The sequence below is a fragment of the Pocillopora damicornis genome, chromosome 1 (assembly GCF_964200805.1).
Source record: "Pocillopora damicornis chromosome 1, jaPocDami1.2, whole genome shotgun sequence".
Lineage (NCBI taxonomy): Eukaryota > Metazoa > Cnidaria > Anthozoa > Scleractinia > Pocilloporidae > Pocillopora > Pocillopora damicornis.
Window position 1 is genome coordinate 37,167,279 of NC_142670.1, and position 21,346 is coordinate 37,188,624.

General features: G+C 37.7%; 1 protein-coding gene and 3 pseudogenes across 4 annotated transcripts; 1 reads left to right on the top strand and 3 right to left on the bottom strand.

Annotated features, from left to right (window-relative positions):
* Positions 1–743: 743 nt before the first annotated feature.
* On the bottom strand, positions 744–18,775 carry LOC149053624 (uncharacterized). Of its 4 annotated transcripts, none has more exons than XM_089209688.1 (5): positions 18,677–18,775; positions 4,818–5,152; positions 3,402–3,516; positions 3,098–3,226; positions 744–2,353 (listed from the first exon to the last, which is right to left on the bottom strand). In XM_089209688.1, the coding sequence occupies exons 2-5, from the start codon at positions 5,142–5,144 to the stop codon at positions 1,728–1,730; spliced, it is 1,197 nt and encodes a 398-aa protein (XP_089065814.1). In that variant the 5' UTR covers positions 5,145–5,152; positions 18,677–18,775; the 3' UTR covers positions 744–1,727. The 4 variants fall into 4 exon arrangements, with proteins under 4 accessions (XP_089065814.1, XP_089065813.1, XP_089065822.1 ...); XM_089209687.1 differs by lacking the exon at positions 18,677–18,775 and adding an exon at positions 5,789–6,154; XM_089209696.1 differs by lacking the exons at positions 3,098–3,226; positions 18,677–18,775 and adding an exon at positions 5,789–5,935.
* On the bottom strand, positions 11,571–12,268 carry LOC149053625 (uncharacterized; annotated as a pseudogene).
* On the bottom strand, positions 12,802–15,380 carry LOC149053626 (uncharacterized; annotated as a pseudogene).
* Positions 18,776–20,190: 1,415 nt separating the features above from the next.
* LOC149053627 (uncharacterized) lies at positions 20,191–21,325 on the top strand (annotated as a pseudogene).
* Positions 21,326–21,346: the final 21 nt, after the last annotated feature.

Genomic DNA, 21,346 nt, shown 5'->3' on the forward strand with positions numbered 1-21,346 from the left:
CTCATGTGGAATCATAAGGAGTTGTTTTATTAATCTCATGGACGTTTGGACTCTTGCTCTGATAAAACACAATTACTACTGCACTTCATTTTAGACTAGAAGCGGCGAGTTAACATGTCAAAATGTATTATGTTAGTATCACGTTTCCCTTAAACGCTATTTTTTTCACCGTGAAAGCTGGAACCGGGACTGATACAATCTTTACTTCCGGTGTTCTCAATCCTTTAGTTGACAAACGACTCAGTTTTGCGGAGATCTTCTGCCACCAGGACATTGCAAAACCGAAAATAGACTAAACCATTGACCGAGCTTAAAAAAAATCAGTCTTAGAGACCTCGTACATCTGACTCTGATAATTCTTCTTTCAAAAAACCTCAGTGAAATTATGCTGACTTGTAGTGCTACTTTAACACAAAGAACAAAAACAATGCTCGTTTTTTATGCCAAAAAATAGGCTAACACAATTTATAAGGGCCTAGCTTAGATGGACTAAAGGGGAGATTGATAAGTTTCTTGAGTGAGACTATAAAAAATGGACCAGACCCTCCTGGAGGTTTAACAATGAATATTTTTTTCATGGTAAATGAAATTAAAATGAACAAGATTTGGAATGGAGAACTGATATTTATAATGAAAATATTTTTTTGCAATATCTTACCAAAGACTTCAACTTCTTCTACCTTTTATTTTTATGGCGGAATAAGGGATCTTTCACCAAGGATGTTTATCAAAACAGCAATGTGTTTATCTAATTACCTATTTATTTCTTTATGCTCATTCAATTAAACTATAGGTGTATGATAAAGTTTCACCAATTCATCACTACACAATCAATGACAAATACTTCAGATCTCCTCAACAAGTTCAGTAATGAGTCTGTTAAAACAATTCTAATGAAAATGACTTTCAAGGAAAAAGAACTTAATTGCAATTCGTTGCCAATGAAGATCTAAAGATGTGAAAATCTTAAGATCTTTTCCCTTTCGTAGCTTTGCTTTGAGAGGGAAAAGATGCGATGTTAGTGACCATTTTTAAATGATCAAATAACTTGGATCACAGAGTGAAAATAAATAATTAATACCGTCCTCTCCACGGTTCCTTTTAGCAGATAATTTTTAACAGATCCACAAGTTCAACGACTAGGACTGGGATTGGTTGTCATGTATTTGAGCATCATAACCAAAGTCATATTTAAAAGGTGAAGAGATATTATATCATAACAAGTAAATTGTGGTTTAAGGGTTAATGTAAACAACGAGAGAATTAACGGTTTTAATTTTTAAAGTGAAATACAGTAAACCTATAAACTATTTTCTGAGTCTTATTTTCTATTTTTTGTCAAGTTCGAAAGCTACTGCTGTTTTAAAAAAGCCAAAATTTATAGTATAAAAAACGATATATCTAAAACAAGTCTGCCATGTTGGTTGACGTCACCGAATCACCACAGCGCGATTTGCATATGTATCCCATGATATCAACAGCATCTCGTAGACAAAGGCTATCTATTAAATGTAAAAACCTTGAAAAATATTGCAAGGTAAATAAAACGCAAGGTAGACTTCCAACCAATCCCTCCCCCCCCCCCCCCTTGTACAACGGTGGAGGTTTAACCTTTCATGTACGTTTGACAATGAAACTAGGATAATAAAGTGACAAGAAATGAGCATTATCCTTTTCAACGTTCTTCAGTCCTAATCTTAGTTTGAAAAAGAAAGATCGTATAATTTTCAACGGATCCATAAGTTCAACGAGTAGGACTGGTCTAGAGGGGAGTTTGGCCTGGCATCATAACCAAAGTCATATTCAGTTTCACCATGACCTATTTCAACGAAAGAAGCAGCGTCAGTTTCTGTGATCCCAATCCCATGATCACCACGTGCACAGCTACGTCCTCCTCCTCCAATCATCATCACTGCTCCATCCCAACCCCCATCACACCAGAAGCCGATCTTGTCAGCGCTTTGGATGCTTCCACCGCACTCAGCCTGTTGAAACCCGTCTGTTGACTTGTACTGTCCGCCATATTGAACCGTACAACTTCCCCGACACTGATCGTGGGCCCAAACCGTGCCATTTCTAAAGTCGCCATAACTTGTGATTTTAGATCGAAATGTTTGTCCACCCAAGCAGTTACCCGTGGTCTGTAACAGGGAGGTGTGGTTGGGGTCGTCACTGCGCGTGATCTTTATTTCTCTGCCGCTGACCGACCAAAAGGCTGTTGAAATCATATCGTCGTTCTTTGAAGGGTTGTTTATCGCTCCAATGGCAATTTGTTGGTCATACCACCATCTACCATCGTCACGCATCCAATTTTTGCCATCGCTGTTTGAGAATCGAGCGATAAGAGTCCAGCCTGTAGTGAAAAAACAGTTCTCATATTTTCTGTTTTTTGATTATTATTATTATTATTATTATAATGCATGGACATTTTAATTTTATTTCTACGTCTTTCTGGCATATGATGGGAATATTGTAGAGGATAGCTCTGTATTCTCTTTCTAACTTGAAACGAATTGTGCAATGTTCCCACCTTTCTTCTGTTTTTATCGGTGGTAAAAAAAATAATAATAATAAAAAATAAAACATTTGCGGTGACTATAATGAAAAATATTAACCGTTAGCCGTAAAAACTATCACTACATTCAGACACTCTTTAAAGACCGACTTTTGAGCCAGAGGTAGATCGATATAACTACGGATTTAGGGCACCGATTGCAATTTTCAGGGCCTCGCTTTCTAGTCTAATAGGAAAAAATGCGGGGGGGGGGGCACTTTCTCGGTTTTACCACCTGATATCCACAATCGGCCAGAAAGTTTGGAGATGTGAAAAAGATAATGGTTCTTAGCTGTTGCAAAGAAATAATCCTATGTTTTATAAACCGTACATTTTCTTCTAGCCCCTTGTCAAATAAATCTTTGAAAGCCTTACACCAGAGGCCAAAAGCTTTCGGTATGAAAATGTTGTTTTTAGTCAGTGAGCGCAAGCTTATTTAAAAAAAAGATGAAGTTATCAAAACTGGTGGAGAGGAATTAGTTATAGCCTAACTAATAAACTGACTCTAAGTAGTGTGACTAAGGAATAAAAAACAGGGTTTACAGCTATGTATACATGTTTTTCCATTTCCATAGAATCCACTTTTACAGGAACACTTGTGGGAGCCATAGGTGTTCTGGCAGTTTGCATTAACGTCACAAGGCCAGATGGAAGCACTGCACTCGTCCATATCTGAACATTAAACGAAATTAACTTGGGTAGGAGTGAATTAACGGGAGAATTTGGAAATATTCGATGAGGACAAGAAAGTAGTAAACAGCAAAGCTTTGAGTCATTCTCCGGTAATGGAAGAGAATTAAGTTAAGTTTGAAGCAGTGTTGTAAATGTACACTAAATTATGTCTCACCCGTTTCGCAATGTTCCCCTGTGTATCCTTTCGCGCAAACGCACACGTAACTGTTCTTCTCGTACTGTGCCGCACATTTCCCATTGTTCTGACAAGGCCATTTGAAACATGGAGACTAAAGAAAATATATAACAATAAGAAAGAAAGGAGAAAGATGTGGCACCAATCATTTTAAATATCATCACGGACCGTGTTTACAATAGAGTCTGTATATCTCTAAATAAACCTTCCCCGCTAATACCCAAAAATTCTTTGTAAGTCTTCCGCTTAAATAACCCCTCCCCCAATTTCTGCAATTAATCACACTGTCCTCCTTCCACTGAGGAGAAACTTCAAAAGAAAAACAGAGCTCAAATGTCACAGTTATCAGATTGGATCAGTTAGCCTTAAGAGTATTATTGAAAAAGCTAAAAAAGAAAAAACTTCCACAATAAATTGTCTGTAATTCCTTGCCTTTTCCTTTCATAAAAAGAGAGTCAACGTTTTTCATGTCCGACTCACTACGATACTATAGTGATGGTGACTCTGACTAGGGACAAGGTTGTCTGAGTTGTTGTACAAATCCGATGGAAGTAATTCACACAGAACTTTGCCATTGATATCATGAAATGCAGCCAGGTTTAAACTAAAAACACGACTGAATGTTGACACAAGCAAATCCACCCTCGCTTTCCTTTCCAACCTGGAGCGGTTCCAGGATGTACTGAACGGGGGTTCGGGTAAACGTCTGCTGAAGGGAGCCTATCCAAGGGGTCGGGGGCATGCTTTCACCAGAGTATTTTGAAATCTAGATCGTCGGAAAGGTGATATATCCAGGTTTTTTGAGCCGATGATTGTGGTTCGTTAATGCCATTGAAAAAAATCTCTGTTTTGAACTATTTTAAATTTTTATGTCCATCAAACTCGTCAGAAACCGCGCGTATTGAAATGTTTTTCATTTCATTGTAGGGTGTTCGGCCGAACCCCCCGAAACAATTCTGCACCTGCCCTAGAGTGGGCAACTACTTTAGGCCTTTGCTGAGAAAAAAGCAAGGCGCATTTGAACTTGGTTTGGCGAGTGGCTCACAACTGAGACAGGGTTGATGTTTACCTTTGTTTACATTTACGTGAGTGTTCGTAAACGAATCCGAAGTGTTCTTTCCACACACAAACGCTGATAAAAGTTCTTGTTAAGTGTTTTCATACACGCGTGTACATTCTGTTTAAAAAAATAAACTCTTCCAATATCGTTTGCGTGTGAGAGAAAGGCCTCGACACTTAAACAAAATAGGATTAAGAACGTAAACGTAAGCCTGTGGAGCATATGCCAAGGGATTCAGAATCAGGCAGCGACAGATGTTTCATTGCTCCAGTGTAATAATTTATCCTACAACTCATAATCAAGAGAAAGACTAACTCTAACGGAGGTTAACTAACCGTGAGATTAAACAACTGTGCAAAGATGAATCCACGCATAGGTAGAAGGGAAAAGGTATCATCTCCAGCACCTACTATTCCTTCATCGTTTAGTTCACAAATCATGGTTCTTTCTTGTTCCTTGTAATTCACCGAGAGGCAAAGTGGACGGCTTCTCAGGCAGAGATGGACGCAGGATAAAACGCTGGACGCCTTCTGACGATCTATGACATGACCGGTTAGGTAATAATCTTCCACAATTTGAATGAAGGATGATCGGCCCTGTAGAGCTGATGATGAACTGTACACTGCAGTGGTCACAGTCAGTAGCATCATGAAGACGTTCATGTTCTAACCTGTGAAAAGCGGAGTTGTCCTACACTGGTAAGGCAAATTATAGAGGATCCATTGCCGATATATTTTTTGTTGAAATTAGAATTTCGCATTTCCTAACCCATCTGTTTAACTGATTTTCATTTGTTGATTGTAATAAAACTTTTCAAAGCATATTTTGTTATGGCAATAGAAACGAGTGTAGCCCAATTCGGCCTGTAATCATACGAGTGTTCGAGTGATAACAAAGTCGGACGACCGCGAAGCGGGAGCCCGATTTGTTTATCACGACTTTACGACACGAATTCTTAAGTCTCTTCTACCAAAATGCACTGATGTTGCTGAGTAAAGCGGAACATTGGAGAGCTAAGCAGATGTTGTTTTTCAAGAAATCTGCGTCATTGTCTTTTCAGTTAGGAATGAAAATTTTCCATACCACACATTTCAAGAGTTCATGTCTTTCGCAGTATCTGATCGAAAGGAAGCTTGAAAGCTACAATCACGTTAAATTTGCCCCACTGTTTCCGAAAAGCTGAATTCTTCAACCGAACATGAACTGATAGATATTTTGACTTCGCTTTCACAGAACTTTGAATCTGCTTTTATAATTACAGTTACATGTATTTAAAAACATTAGCAGTGTAAGAAGCGAAAATTACCTGATGTTTGGTTATGTAATTCTGCTTTTGTATTCGACTTATTCCAAAGGTTGGATGTAAAAGATTGAGAAAGACAACCTTTAGTTGTCCCTTAGCAAGCTTCAATATAAGGTTTTGACAGAATCATCGATCTGTCTGCAGGTTGTCTGCTGACAGGCGTCGTTCAAAAGTAGTATGTAGTATTAGTTAAACCTATTTTGCGCTTATGTCATGAGTTGCCCTTCGATCGCTTACAGCTAGAAAATTAATCTCTGTAAGAAAGAGAAATTAGGGAAAAAGAGAAAAACAAAAGTCCACAATGCTTTCCTCTCGACCGAATAAAAGTACGAGAAGATGATTGGGAAAGAAACCGTTTGACGTTTGATTATGACGGACGTCAAAAATGCAAATAGATATCAAAAATGCAAATTTATATGTCTTTTTTTGTGTGCTTCGTCAACGGTAGAACCAAATGGAAACTTTTCGTGTCAAAGATGCATTTTATTTGCTTCGATGTTGGTTGGATATATAACCACCTGCTGGTGATTGACTGAAACATTGCCTGCTGATAGCAGTGCATATTTTTCTCCGTTGGTTGAGGGTTGTGCAAGAAAAGCAAGGATTTTACCAAACGCGGAAGGGAAGGGGCATTTGAAATTGGAAGACGCATTTGTGGAGAACCATCCATTTTTCAAATCTAGAAGAAAGTGTTACGAGGCAATTTAATTTTTAAGTAGGTCAATGAAACTTGCTCAGTCCATTTTAATAATCAACATGGAAATGGCTTGTTCTGCTATTTTTGGCCTGATGTGAAGCTGGACGAGACTCTCCGCGATTCAGACCACAATTTTATTCGATCCAAAAAAAAGCAACAACAACAGCTGAAGCAAACTGCTACGAATACATCTTAAAGCAGTAACGGAAATGGGGATAGTAACTCTTAAGCTTGGTGGTTAATGAGAAAGATGATACCTTGGTGTCTTACGCCATTCAATTACCATGACTGCCATAATAATTGTTGTTATTAACGTTGTTACTATGGCTTACACCTCGTAGCATTTCATATATGCCTTGATTCAATCATAAAGATGGTGGAAGGACACTGTTTGTCTATTAGCCGAGGCGGTTCCAGAATGTACTAAACGTGGGGGTCGGGGGCATGCCTCCACCGGAACATTCTGAGATTTAGATCTTCGGAAAGGTGATATCCAGGTTTTTTGAGACGATGATTGTGGTTTGTTAATGCCATTGAAAACAATCTCTGTTTTGAGCTATATTAAACATATACTATGTCCATCAAACTCGTCAGAAACCGCACGTGTTGGAATGTTTTTTTTTTATTTCATAGCCTTGCCCTTTAAAATACATCACATACGACAGATATATTCACAGCGTCAGACTATTCGTACATTGCTGAGGATTTTAGGTAGTTGCGCGACTGAACATCAAGGTTGTGGGTCTTGATTCAACGACCAGTAGAGGACCACTGGCTTTGTTTCTTTCTGTAACTCAATGCAGTAAATTTTTAAATGTTATTTGGCTTTGTCAGGAAAATAAATTATTTATAGCGCGATTGTCCATGCCGCTAGGATAGATCAGATAACCCCACGCTCATGATTTTTAAAAGTGATTCTTTGGCATATGGGTTTTTTGTTTTCCAAAAACATTCAGGCGCAATTCCGAACATCTTTCATGTTAATTATCTAGTTTCTCTTCTTCCAAATAACCAGTTCTAGCCGTAATTAACATCAAAAACGATAACATGTACTGGCTGTTTCCTTTAGGAAAAGTTGTATTTTCATTCTTTCAGTTAATTGCATTAAGTGCGCATGTCTCTTCATAAAACAAACAGACGAGGAGCGGAAGCTAGTAAGGAGAATTACTAATGAGATCTTTGGTCTTGGGAGTTAAAGGGTTAAGTTAAATCTACTTTCCTTTTCCATTTTGCATTTGTTAACTGACAACATCTAACTGACTTCCGAAAATCAACCAATAAGAGTTGGAAACTATCCACAGAAAGATATTTCTTATACTCTGTATAAGAACAATAGGAATGAGAAAATTCAGCAAAGGGATGAAACAAATTTTATCCCGGGATAAACAAATTTGTCGTCATGAATTCTTCAGCATTATGAGTATATGTTCTTAAGATACTCCTCACTTAACGACTTGATTTCCTCCAAACTTACTGTCTCTTTAAATTTGTTGGGACAAAATATTTTTTAGCACTTTTCAAGAACATGCAACTTCGAAACAGATGCACGGAGAATCAAATTTTTTTTTTTCACCTCTTTTCCTTTTCTTTCCTCCTCATCTTATATTTTACCACTATTCTCAGAAATCATGATAGGACCCCGCTGTATTGTGATGAACAATTAATGTGTGTCTTGGGAACAATGTCAAACACTTCACCCAAAATTTTCCCACTCCGAAACTCTCGAGGAAAGAAATAATCTTCACTGCATTCTGAAGTGGGTGAAAGAGAATGTCAGGGTGATACGAAGGAAATAGCAGCTTTTAGCATAACATAACCAAAAATGAACCAAAAAAATAGTTCATCTAAAATCTATGAATGCTATACTAGCACAAATATCGGGTTTACTATTTAACTAATAACATGATAATAATTTCACTACCTTCGTCTGCAGCAGCCCTGCAATGAAACCATGTGAACAAGAGAACACACGCAATAGCAAAGGGAAGCACCGTGAAAATGAAGCCTTGCCCTTTAAAATATATCACATACGGCTGAAATATATATAACGACAGACTATTCGTTGGCTGCCGAGGATTTAAGGTAGTTGCGCGACAGGACATCAAGGCTGTGGGTCTTAATTCAACGACCATTTAGAATACCACTGCCTTCATTTGCTTCCGCAACGCAAAGCAGTAAATTTTTAATGCTATTTTGCAGGACTGTCCTTGCCGCTCAGGATAGATCAGATGACAACCCACGCTCATGATTCTGAAAGGTGATTTTTTGGCATATGGGTTTTTTGGCGACAAAACATTCAGACGCAATTCCTAACATCTTTCATGTTAATTATCTGGTTTCTCTTCTTTCAAATAACCAATTCTTGAGGTAGTTAACGCCAGAAAAGATTACATGAGCTTGTTATTTTCTAAAAAATATTACTTGTTTATGCCGATGGAACGAAGCAAGGTGTTCTTTTCCTTGAATGAAAAAATAAAACAAGCCTATAATAGCAGAAAATACCATAGAGACTTCGCATTTGTACGTTTTGTTGTTAATATTCGACATTTTAACCGATTAACTTCATAAAAGGTTCTTGGAAGGGAAAGTAATCTTGAACGGGCCCCTAAGGTGAACAAATACTTGAAATTAGTTGCCATGAGGAAAAGTTGTATTTTCATTCTTTCATTAAATTTCACTAAGTGCGAATGTCTCTTCATAAAACAAACAGACGAGGAGCGGTATTGGACCAGCAGGTATCAGTTTAGCAGGTGAAATGTAAACCTTGATTGCATTGTTAACTTTTCCCTTGTTTAAAATGCAAGTGTTTCCTGTTTTGTCCACTTCGTTTTGGGATCTCTTGTTTATCCATAAGCCTATAACTCCCATGAGTGACCACGACAGAATTTCTCTTTTTTACAAGATCAAAATAATATCAAGCAGACAAGTGACAAGAATAAAGAAAAATATCACTAGGGGATTGTAAGTTGATCCAATACCAAATTCTCTAAATGAACATCATAAGAACTGTATGGCAGACAGTATGGAGAATCACCAATGAGATCTTGGGAGTCAGTAAAAGGGTTAAGCCTTGTCGAGGGGATACTCAAGATCTACTAAGTAGGTTTGCATACCGGAACTGAAATTTTCAGTTGTAAAGAAATTATTTACGGAAGCATAAGCCGTTGTCATGTCCATATTGGAAAACTCTCTTTAAGATATTGAGAAATTCCTTCAATGAGAATCGCACCAAATGAACTCTAATACATTTTCTAATACATTTAAACAGTGGTTAAAAATGAAATAAATATATTGTGGAAGCTAACAAACCTTGAGCACTATTTCTGCAGTTATAAACAATAAGAGTCGATCAAGATTATAATATAATTTATGTATACGAAAGCATTGAGCTAAGATTCATGTTGCATATCAAGCATAAGATTTATTTTTTTTTACATCGTGGTTGGCTTATTCTAAATACTAGCAATATAGTTCTCAAGTTACTTTTTGAAAAACAAGTAGATAACGCAGATATTGTACTCTTTCCACAACGCGCTACAAATAAGTAAGTACAATATTTACAAACGAATCAAAGAGGCACCATCTAAACTAATAGCTAGCTATATTCTATGTAAAAAAAAATAACTGAGACATGTTGTAGATAGCTGTCGAAAAAAATGTAAAATTTTCTTATTCAGCAAAATGACTTTTAAATGTCTCGTCTTCGAAACAGAAATTGAATCATAAGCACGCCTTGGTACCTAGGTAAATTTTTGGTGAACCATGTTTCCCATACTTAGAACATTTTGCAAATGTTTATTCAAGTGTTTTCAGATATTGCGTTTCGCAAAAGTACCCCAAAAAACTAAAAAATTAAAAATATAAAAAAAAGATTTTTTTTTACCTTGTTGCTTTTATCTTTGTCAGTGGGAATAGTTGTGATTTAGTCCTAGTTTTTTTAGAGAGGATTCTCAGTGGTTATTAGAGATATTAAAAGGCAAATCCATTCACTTAGTAACACATCAGGGCCAACCCATCCTCCTGTTATAAAGTCGAATTTCCCAATAATTTTTTTTCTGTTAATTTTTTTTTGGATGTGACACGGGCGCACATAAAAATTCATTAAAAAATTCATTATTTATTCTCTTTCTTTCAGATTTTCAGGAAATGTTGCTGACATGTTAATAATGAGCTCCTCTAATGCCCTGCGAACACTTCGTCAAAGACTGACATTTTTAGAAGTTCAGTGCTGTGGAATAGTCTATCTGTTTATCTGCGGCAAGCATGAATTCTCTGCTCCATAAATCCAGCTGCAGAAATTCCGTGCGAGAAAATCTATAATCCATTTAACGCACTGCACCCATGGAAATCTGGGAACTTTTAAGTGTTAACTGTTATTCTTAGGAATGTTAACATTTGTTCTGGCTACATTTTAATGAAGATTGTTTCCTGGATTTTGACTATTTCATCAATCCTAAATTTAAACCATGGACTAAATAGAGTCACCTTTTTTTTGTTTTATATCCTTTGGGGATATTATGTATCTCAACGTTCATCAGTTTTGCGCAAAATTGTCAGTGGAAAAGGAGGAACTTGCAATTCCTAACGGATCCACAAATTCAATGAGTAAGACTGGGTTGGAGCGTCTGGGATGTAAGCATTGTAATCAAACTTATATTCCGTGTAAGTGTCAACGAAAGAAGCTTGGTCAGTGAAGTGAAGTACAGTAAACCCTTAGTATTATTTTCTTTTTTCCTTTCAGGTTCGATTACCCCTATTGTTTTGAAAAGCTACCGTCTAACGTCACCGAACCCCATTAGCGCAATTTGCATATGTATCCCATTATATTAACAGCATCTTATAGATGACATGGAATGCTATCTATTAAAGGTGAAAATTTTTCAAAATATTGCAACGTAACAAAAACGCGAGAGAGGGTTCAACCAGCCCCTCCCTCACCCCCCCCCCCCGTATCACGGTAGGGGTATAAGTTTTATGTGCGTTTCACAATTAAACTCGGATAATACGCTGATAAAAAATGAGCAACATCATCCTTTTCAACGTTCTTCAGTTCTAAACTGGGCTTGGAAAAGAAAGATCTCTCAATTTTTAACGGATCCATAGGTTCAACGAGTAGGACTGGGATGGAGCTTTATTTTTTTCAGCATGATAACCAAAGTCATATTCAGTTTCACTATGACCTATTTCAACGAAAGAAGCGAACGTTATTTTCTGTGATCCCAATCCCGTAATCTACACGTGCACAGCTACTTCCTCCTCCACCAATCATCATCACTGCTCCATCCCCAGCACCCCAGTCACACCAGAAGCCGATCTTGTAGGCGCTTTGGATGTTTCCATTGCAATCAGCCTGTTGAAACCCGTCTGTTGACTTGTACTGTCCGGCATATTGAACCGTACAACTTCCCAGACACTGATTACTGGCCCAAACTTTGCCACTTCTAAAGTCGCCGTAACTTGTGATTTTAGAACGGAATGTTTGTCCGTCCAAACGGTTACCTATAGTCTGTAACAGAGGGGTGTGGCTGGGGTCATCACTGCGTGTGATCTTTAATTCGCTTCCTCTGACCAACCAAAATGCTGGTGAGATCATATCAGAGTTTTCCAGTGGCATGTTGATGGTCATACCACCAATGGCCAGTATCAGCCATCCAGTTCTTGACGTCATTATTTGAAAAGCGGGCAACAAGAGTCCAGCCTCTACCGTCTGTTGTCAATTCACAGTAGACCTACAGTATTAAGAAAAAGAAAAAAAAAACAGTGATTAACTGATACCAAACCATGAAAAAAAATGCATTGTTTCATGTCTTGAATATATATTTTTAACAATTCAAATATTTTGTTAGTAGAATAATAAAAAAGATGGTAAGTTTTGAGCTCGGTAAAGAAATAGAGAAAGATGTTTTTCCCTCTTTTCATGAGCGTGGGAAAAAGAAAATTCTGAGTCCCCATGAGGAATCGAACCTCAAACCCTCGGATTCCACGCTCCGGTGCTAACGAAGTTAATAAATGATAAGCGTTCTGCACACTTCTAGGTTCAGCAATGTCTTAAGCGTCATGTTTTCTAACATGTCATTGAACTTTGTAATGGGCCTTACTCACCGTAGAGTCTCTGTGGCTCTCTGTCTCTTTACATCATAGTTCTTACCTGGAAGTTTCCAGCTGCTGCGTAAATACAGCCTTGGACCGTTATTTTAGCTGGAGTTTAACTTTTCTAATCAAGGTTGCTTGATATTTAGAGGAAGAATATATTTTACATTTTGCTTCTGTTTACACTTACAGGAAAGGGTACTTGAGTGTTTCCAGCTCGTAAGTAGTACATCCCATCAGCTTTGCGAGAGGGTCCACGCTGAATTAGGTCACAAGAACTATCTAGAGGCGGAACATAAAATTTCAAGAACTTTGAAGTCAAACTGTATAAACACATTTGAACACAGCTTGAGTTTTTGATTAAAAGTAAAAGAATTTGCTTACCATTCTAAGACTTTTGTCAAACATTTTCCTGTCCAGTTTATCATAAACAACATGGGGAAGAAATGTGTTTTGGATGTACAGTTGAAAAGTACTCGAAGTAATAATTGTTATAATACCAGTTAATTTCGTAGCAATCACCGTGGTTGTTGTTTCCGATAACCCAAAGCTGTTTGTGGCTCGACAGATGTAGTCTTCTTCACCATGTGCTTTTGTTGTATTTACCGCGAGACATCCGTCTTCCTGGAAAAACGGAGAGAACAAAGTGGATCTTTAATGCCTAGACCATTCAAATTAGGAACGAGGGGAGCCTGTGGCCATGCAGCAGAGGCTTACAGTCGTTCCTTGTTGTACAACGACCTTCGGCGGGGGTTTATTTGTAAACTGTAGTAGCTCTAAAAACAAAAAGGTCATCAAGTTAACCAAAAAATAAAGAGACCATGAATTATCTCAGATATATACAGTTTGATTACGTTTTTAAAGATCGAAAATTTTGTCGTGCGCAGTTTATCAAGGTGAAGAAAGAGCAAGAGGGAAAAGTGGGGCAAAAAGGATTACACTCGGTATTGCCATAATTTCATTTTATTTCAGTCAGCCTATAGTAGATGATGAAACCATGATAAAAATGAAATACAAATTAATATAATTTAAAAGTAATGTTTTTGTCGCAAGGGCCAGATTGGGCAGAAGTATTTGATTTAGGCATTTTTACATTCCCTTCAGTTTTATTCTTTGTCTTGCGCGTTGGGAAAAGTGACTCAGGTTATGAAACGTGAATTGAGAGTAACAGACGCTGACTACCTCAATTTCGAATGCAAGATTGGAAAGCCCTTAAAGTTAAAGATCCTACCTTTTACGAGCAACTTGCCCGCGATTCTGAAAATTCCTAAGCCAGTGTGAGCTGTACACATATACGACCCCAATGTGACCTTTGAACGCTGTTGATTCGTAGCATACCATCTTCCACAGAAGCATCAGATAGATTACCTCCAAGCTTACGCCATGCTATTTTAAAAGACGTCTGGCCTTGAACCCAACAGAAGAATGTTGCTGTCTAATTGATAAAGACTTCCTGAGATACTGGATACACACTGATCTTCGGTGGAACAACGCACTCTCCCTTTGGTCCCTGAATACCAACCAATCCTCTGAGGCCTTTGTTCCCTTTTAAGCCAATATATCATTCTTGTCCTTGACGACCCTTCGTTCCAGTCTCTCCTCTAATTCCAGGAGCTCCAATGGACCCTTTGTCGCCTTTATCGCCCTTTACTCCTTGAGGTCCTACAGGTCCTCTTTTGCCGCCCACGCCTGGAGTTCCAGTGGGCCCCGATGTGCCTGGTGGTCCTTCCTTTCCAGAGGCCCCTTTCTCTCCCTTATATCCAGGATACCCATGGGCTCCTGGCGGTCCTGGGGGTCCTGCCTGACATATTCTGTCCGATGATTTACAAACTTTACTGAACTTGTTATTTATTTCTTCGCAGATTTGTTGTTAAGTTATTGTTCCTGCAGTTGGACGCTGAACAATATTTCTTTTCTTTCTTTCATAATGATTCACTAGATGTTTTCTCAGTACACTTTTAAAATCCGATGTCAAGCAAGTGGAAAAAAAATTGTCAAGGGTTTCAAATACTATTAGGAAAAAAAATTGTCATCCTAGAGTGCTGGAGCTTCTCTTTTATGTTAAAATTCTGCATCGAAAATTATCGTTTTTGATGCGAAAAGACCATTTGGTAAGTCACAATGAGCAGATCTCTTAGATGCCAGTCATTTTTCATCACCTGGGAAGGGCGGGGGTCGGGGATTTTTGTGAAGATCGTGTGGTCTTCTTCGGAAACAGGAGTAACGATCAGTGGTCACTAACGGAGTGAAAGTTGACTCCCAATAAGGGGGATAGTTAGAATACTATAGAGCCCAATAAATTTTATTGTGGCACAGCCAAAATCCTACGACCTTCACCCTCCCCCCCCCTCCCCCCCCCCCCGCCGGATATAAAATATAACTGGTCTCTTACAACGTGTGATTTCGAAGTTATATATTTAGGCATCAAACGAACTTTGTTCAACATTCAGCAGCCTAATCATACATTTGTATTTCTATATCTTCAGCTCATAACCACCAAGATCAGTCCTCTATAAATATTTCGTACACGACCGTTAAAACGTTCCCATCTGGATGAGTTCATCGAAGTTTAAGAAATAGTTTTATCAAGTCATGTGGCTGCATAAACCGTAAAAGTGTATGCAATGTTGCATAATCCTTTCGTTACATAAAAAAAGACAAGCGTTACAAGAAATTAAGGAACTGTTAAATCCTACCGACCTTAACTTCACGATCAGTTATGATCCTGTTATACAACAAATACCAACCTAATCATATTACCAAAATTATAATGCTTTCCGCGTGACTACAGCCTATCATGATCTCCATCATATCGAAATGTTCATGGTTCGCAGCAAAAATTTGGAGCCCATGAATAAACGCCAGGTTTGAGGCGGTTTTAGCATTTTCGTCATTCCATGTTCTTCCTCTCAGAGAATCGAATTGTTGAAGTTAGATTAATTCATTTAAAACTTCTAATTAAAGTTGTTTAACCTTTAACCTTTAACTCCCACAATCTTATTAGTAATTCTTCGTACTGTTTGCCATACAGTTCTTATGATGTTAGTTTGGAGAATTTGGTATTGGATCAATCTGTAATCCCCTAATCGATATTTTTCTTTATTCTCATCACTTTTCTGCTTGACATTGCATTGATATTGTAAGGAGAAATTCTGTCTTGGTCACATGCACATGGAAGTTAAAGGGTTAAAGTATTTTGCTCATGCACGATATTTAATCAGGAGTCAGTCTTAAACGCTTTACGTGCCATGAGAAGCATGCTGTTGAAAAACTATTTCACGAGTACGTGAAAATAGTTCCTTGAGAGTTCAAGGAGTCCAAACTGCATTTCAAAGTCGAAGTTATATGCTATCTTCCCCTCGTCACCGAATTTGATCAGTTCCCTGACATTTGAATTAGGCAATTTTATAACAAATTGAAATGAACTTGCCAAAGTGTAAAACGATGTGGTAACATTCTAAGGGCTAATTATTATTTGTTTGGTAAAAGATCAGATATCAATTGAAAACCTGTCGTAAATCTATGTATACCTAGACTGAAATTTTTCTGTATCATTTCAGTGCCGCTCTCGCTAAGAGCGGTCGTTTCGACTTCCCGTCAATTAAAAAAAAAAGTTTCGTTTATTGTTTGCCCATGAATAGGGTTTAGGACACATGTAACGAAAACATAGTTTAGTTCTTCTCCAATTCTCTTTTTTTGCGTCACCACATGCCAAAACTGATTTTTGATCAGAAGAGAAGAGTCTCCTCGGATCACACTGGTATGAAAATATTTCAGGTGAAGTTTCTATATTAATTTTTTGTCTGTGAACTAACTGAAATTCACACTTTCGACCGCTGTCCACACAGGTGGTCTAGCCATAAATTTGAATTAAGCAATTTTATAACAAATTGAAAGGAACTTGCCAATTTTGATCTTCTCTACACTGTGCGTAGTTTATGACCTGTGTTTCAACGAAAATTATCGAGAAGGCGCCTTCCGATCACTTTTGTTTACTTTTTAAGTCACGCAAGCACAAAAGTGTTACGGCCGATCAAGTTTGCGCAACGTTCTCGGTCAATTTTCTTGATGAGCAGAGACAGGAACAATACTCTTGTTGAAAACTTTTAATTATTGATCAGTTCGAAGTATATTAACATCTTTATCAGGAGTCAGTCTAAAATGCTTTACGTATCACGAGAAGCATGCTGCAGAAAAACTATTTTCACTAGTATATGAAAATAGTTCCTTGAAAGTTCAAGGAGTCCGAAATGCATTTTGAAGTCGAAGTTATATGCTTTTTTCACCAGGCCACCGAAATTTCATCAGTTCCCTGGTATTTGTATTAAGCTATTTTGTAACAAATTGAAAGGAACTTTCCAAAGTGTAAAACGATATGGTGAAATTCTAAGGGCTAATTATCATTTTTTTTAACACTAAGATCATATATCATTTGAAAACCTGTCGTAAATTTATGTACACCTAGACTGAAAATTGTTTATATCAATCAATTAGCATATACATGAGGCCTTCTCTTGTTGAAAACTTTGAATCAATGATCAGTAAGAAGTATATGAATATTTTCAATCAGTATTCAGTCTAAAACGCTTTACGTACCATGAGGAATATGCGGTAAAAGAACTATTTTCACTAGTGCATGGAAAGAGTTCCTTGAAAGTTCATGGAGTCCAAACTACATTTTGAAGTAGAAGTTATATGCTACCTTCATCAGGCCACCGAGATCTGATCAGTTTCCCGGCATTTGAATTAAACAATTTTATAACAAACCCTAAAGAACTTGCATAAGAGTACAAAGATATGTTAAAATTCTAAGGGCTTATTACTATTTGTTGTAACAGATCTAGATCACATGTCAAAGTGATAACCTGTTGTATAATTATATATATTTAGACTGAAATGTGTCTTTATCATTTAACTTGTACATACAGGAAGCCTCACTGAAAACTTTGAATTATTGATCAGTAAGAAGTATATTAATTTTTTATCACCTTCACATAGTTTTTAGGTGTTTAAATTTCAATATCTTATCAAAGTATCTAAAACAGTCGAATTATATTACACCAAGGTAGTTTAGTGTTATCGAATGATTTTAAAACGTAAATTGGCCACCGTAAAGAGTTTAAAGGCTGACGTTTCGAGCGTTAGCCGTCTTTCAGGGCCCTACGTCCATCGCTCTGACGAAGGGCTAACGCTCGAAACGTCAGCCTTTAAACTCTTTACGGTGGTCAAATTACGTTTTCAAATCAGTTGGTAACACTAAATGACCCTGTTATACTCTCCCACCGACGCATCACCACAGTTTCTTTAGAAACATACCCCCTTTATATTACACCACGCCTGTTTTTCTCTGCCATCTTGCATTTGTAAACTGACAAAATCTAACATCAGACATGACTTCCGAAAATCAACCAGTTAGAGCTGGCAAGTTTTCACGAAAAGATGTTTCTTATACTCTTTATGTGAACAATAACCATGAGAAAACCCAGCAAAGGGATCGATGAAACAAATTTGTCGTCATGGATTCTTCAACATTATGAGTGTTCTCAAGATACCTGTCACTTAATTTTCCGTAGAAGTTGATATCCTTCAAACTTACTGACTCTTTTTCGGGACAAAACAGTTGCAGCACTTTTCAAGAAACGTACAATTTTGGAGCAGATGCTCGGAGAATCAAAATTTCACTCATACTCCTCTACCTATTTTTCCTTTCCTTTCTTCCTCCTCTTATATTTTGCTATTATTCTCAGAAACACTATTTATATCATTGCTCTCTCCATGAAGTTGTTAATCATCCCATGATAGGACTCCGCTTTTGATGAACAAGTTAATGTGTGTCTTGGTAACAATTATTCAGCATTTCACCCAAGACACAAGCTCAAACTTTTTCCCTCACTCCGGTATTTTCGAGGAAAAAATTGATCTTTACTGCATTCTGAAGTAGGTGTGAAAGAATGCCATTGGAATACAAAGGAGATGGCAGCCTTTAACGTAACATTACCAAAAATGAACCAAAAATATAGTTCATCTGAAAGCTTTGAATGCATTCCAGCAAAAATATCCAGTTTACTATATAACTAGTAACATAATAATAATAATTATATCACCTTGGTCTGCAACAGCCCGGCAATGAAACCATGATGAGAATAGAAAAGACGCAAAACCAAAGGGAAGCACCGTGAAGAGGAAGCATTGATCTTTCAAATACATCATGTACAACTGAAATATATACAGCGACAAACTGTTCGTTAACTGCTGACGATTTTAGGATGTTGCGCGACTAGACATCAAGGTTGTGGGTCCTAATTCAAATACCATTAGAAGTCCACTGCCCTCGTTTGTTTCTGTAACGCAAAGCAGTAAAATTTTAATGTTATTTGGCTTTTTCAGCATTATAAATTATTTAAAGGGTGGTTGTCTATGCCGCCTAGGATAGATCAGTTAACAACCCACGCTCACGATTTTGAAATGTGATTGTTTGGCACATGCTTTTTTTCGTTCGAGAAACATTCAGGCGCAATTCCCAACATCTTTCATGTTAATTATCTGGTTTCTCTTCCAATAAATCAGTTCTAGAGGTAGTTAACGCCAAAAAAGATTACATGGATTCGTTATTTTCTGCGATATTACCCGTTTATACCAATGGAATGAGACGAGGTGTTAAAACAAGCTTGTTTATTGGCAGAAAATGCTATAGAGACGTAGCATTTGTGCGTTTTGTTGTTAATATCCGACGTTTTATATGTATTGTTATAAAACAAACAGATAAGGGGCAGTATTGGTCCTGCAGGTATCGATTTAGCAGGTGAAATGTAAACCTTGATTTCATTTTTAACTTCTCCCATGTTTCAAATGCAAGTGTTCCCCGTTTTTTCCTCTTCTTTTTGTGGTCTCTTGTTTGTCCATAAGCCTTTACACGTGGATACTCTAGATCTAGTAGTTTTGCATACCGGAACTGAAATTTTCAATTGAAAAGACACTATTTTCGGAAGTATAAGCCGTTGACATGTCCATATTGGAAAACTCTGTTTCAGATCCCGAGAAATTTCTTTCCATGAGAATCCCACTAAATGAACTCTAATGAATTTTCTACTACATTCAAACAGCAGCTAAAAAAGGAATATGATTTACATTATTGTGGAGGCGGACAAGCCCGAGTAGTATTCCTGCATTTATAAACATAGGAGGAGTCGACTTAGATTAAATTTAATTTATGTTTAAAAAAACATTGAGGTAAGATGCATGCTACATATCAAGCGTAAAGATTTATATTTTGTTTACATCGTGAATGGTTTACTCTAGATACTAGAAATATACGTGAAAAGTATATCTATCTCCACTTCAAAATCGTAACGGATACTCTGTTGCCAATTCCTTCCAGTTTTCCAAAGAAATATCTGACATCAAGATCGACGAGAACGAAGTCTTGGTTTCTTTCGATGTTGTATCATTGTTCACCGCGATCCCTGTTGACAAAGCATGTGATTACATCAAGATCAGATTAGAACAGGACGCCTCTCTTCCATCCAGAACAAATTTGGACATCAATGACATAATATCACTCCTCCAATTTACCCTGTCCAACAACTATTTTATGTTCAATGACAGAATCTATAAACAAGTACACGGATGCGCTATGGGCATCCGGTTAGCCCTGTAGTGGCCAATCTCTGTATGGAAGAAATCGACGAAAGTGCGATTAACAGTTCATCCGTCCCTCCTAAAATCTGGAAACGTTATGTCGATGACAGCTTCTGCATCATCAAAGAAGACAATGTGCCAGCTTTCCATGACACATTAAATTCAATTGACGCCAACATCCCTTTCACCATCGAAATTGAAAGTGATAATAAGATCTCCTTTCTCGACACTTTGGTCACCCGCAGAAATGGTACCATCGCTGTCGATGTTTACAGAAAGCCTACGCACACAGACAGATATCTAGATTACAATTCTCACCATGATAATAAACACAAGGCCAACACAGCAGCAACTCTTCTACACAGAGCCCTTAAGCTACCCAACTCCTCCGAAGGAAAAGAACGAGAACTTAACCGAGTTTATTCAGCACTTGAATCTAATGGTTATCCATCGAATTTCATTAAAAACACCCAGGCCAACAAAACCCGACGCTCAACAGTGTTGTCCCCGGAGGAACTTGTTGGAACATTTTTCAAGATGGTCGAGGGGTCCGAATCACGCAAGTCGTTCGCCTCTCTTCCATACATTAAAGGCGTAACAGAAACTCTGACTCGTGTCTTCAAAAAACACGACATCACAGTGGTGAACAAACCACTCATCACCCTTCAACAACAGTTCCCGGCCCCAAAATTTCGACCATCGTTGGAATCGCAAACAAATGTTATTTATAAAATTCCTTGTGGTGACTGTTCATGGTGTTATATTGGTGAGACTGGCAGGGCCTTCAACACAAGAAAGAAAGAACACCTCAGAAATGTGAAAACCGCGGCAAAAGGCTCAAGAATTGCCAATCACGTCTGGGCCAATAGTCACGCAATATACTTTGATAATGCATCTATTATTGACAAAGGCGGTTTCAGAACAAGAAAAATACTAGAAGCGTGGCATTCCAAGTTAACTCCCAATGCGGACAACAATTCCTGTCCTTTGCCCGGACAATACAACATTCTTTTTAACAAACATTCTTAGTTATCAGCATTTTAATTTTTACTTTGTACTCCACACCTAGTATTTTTTACCTTTTTATCATTTTACCCGTTGAAGGCTGTAGCGCAAACAGCCGAAAGCTCGTATTT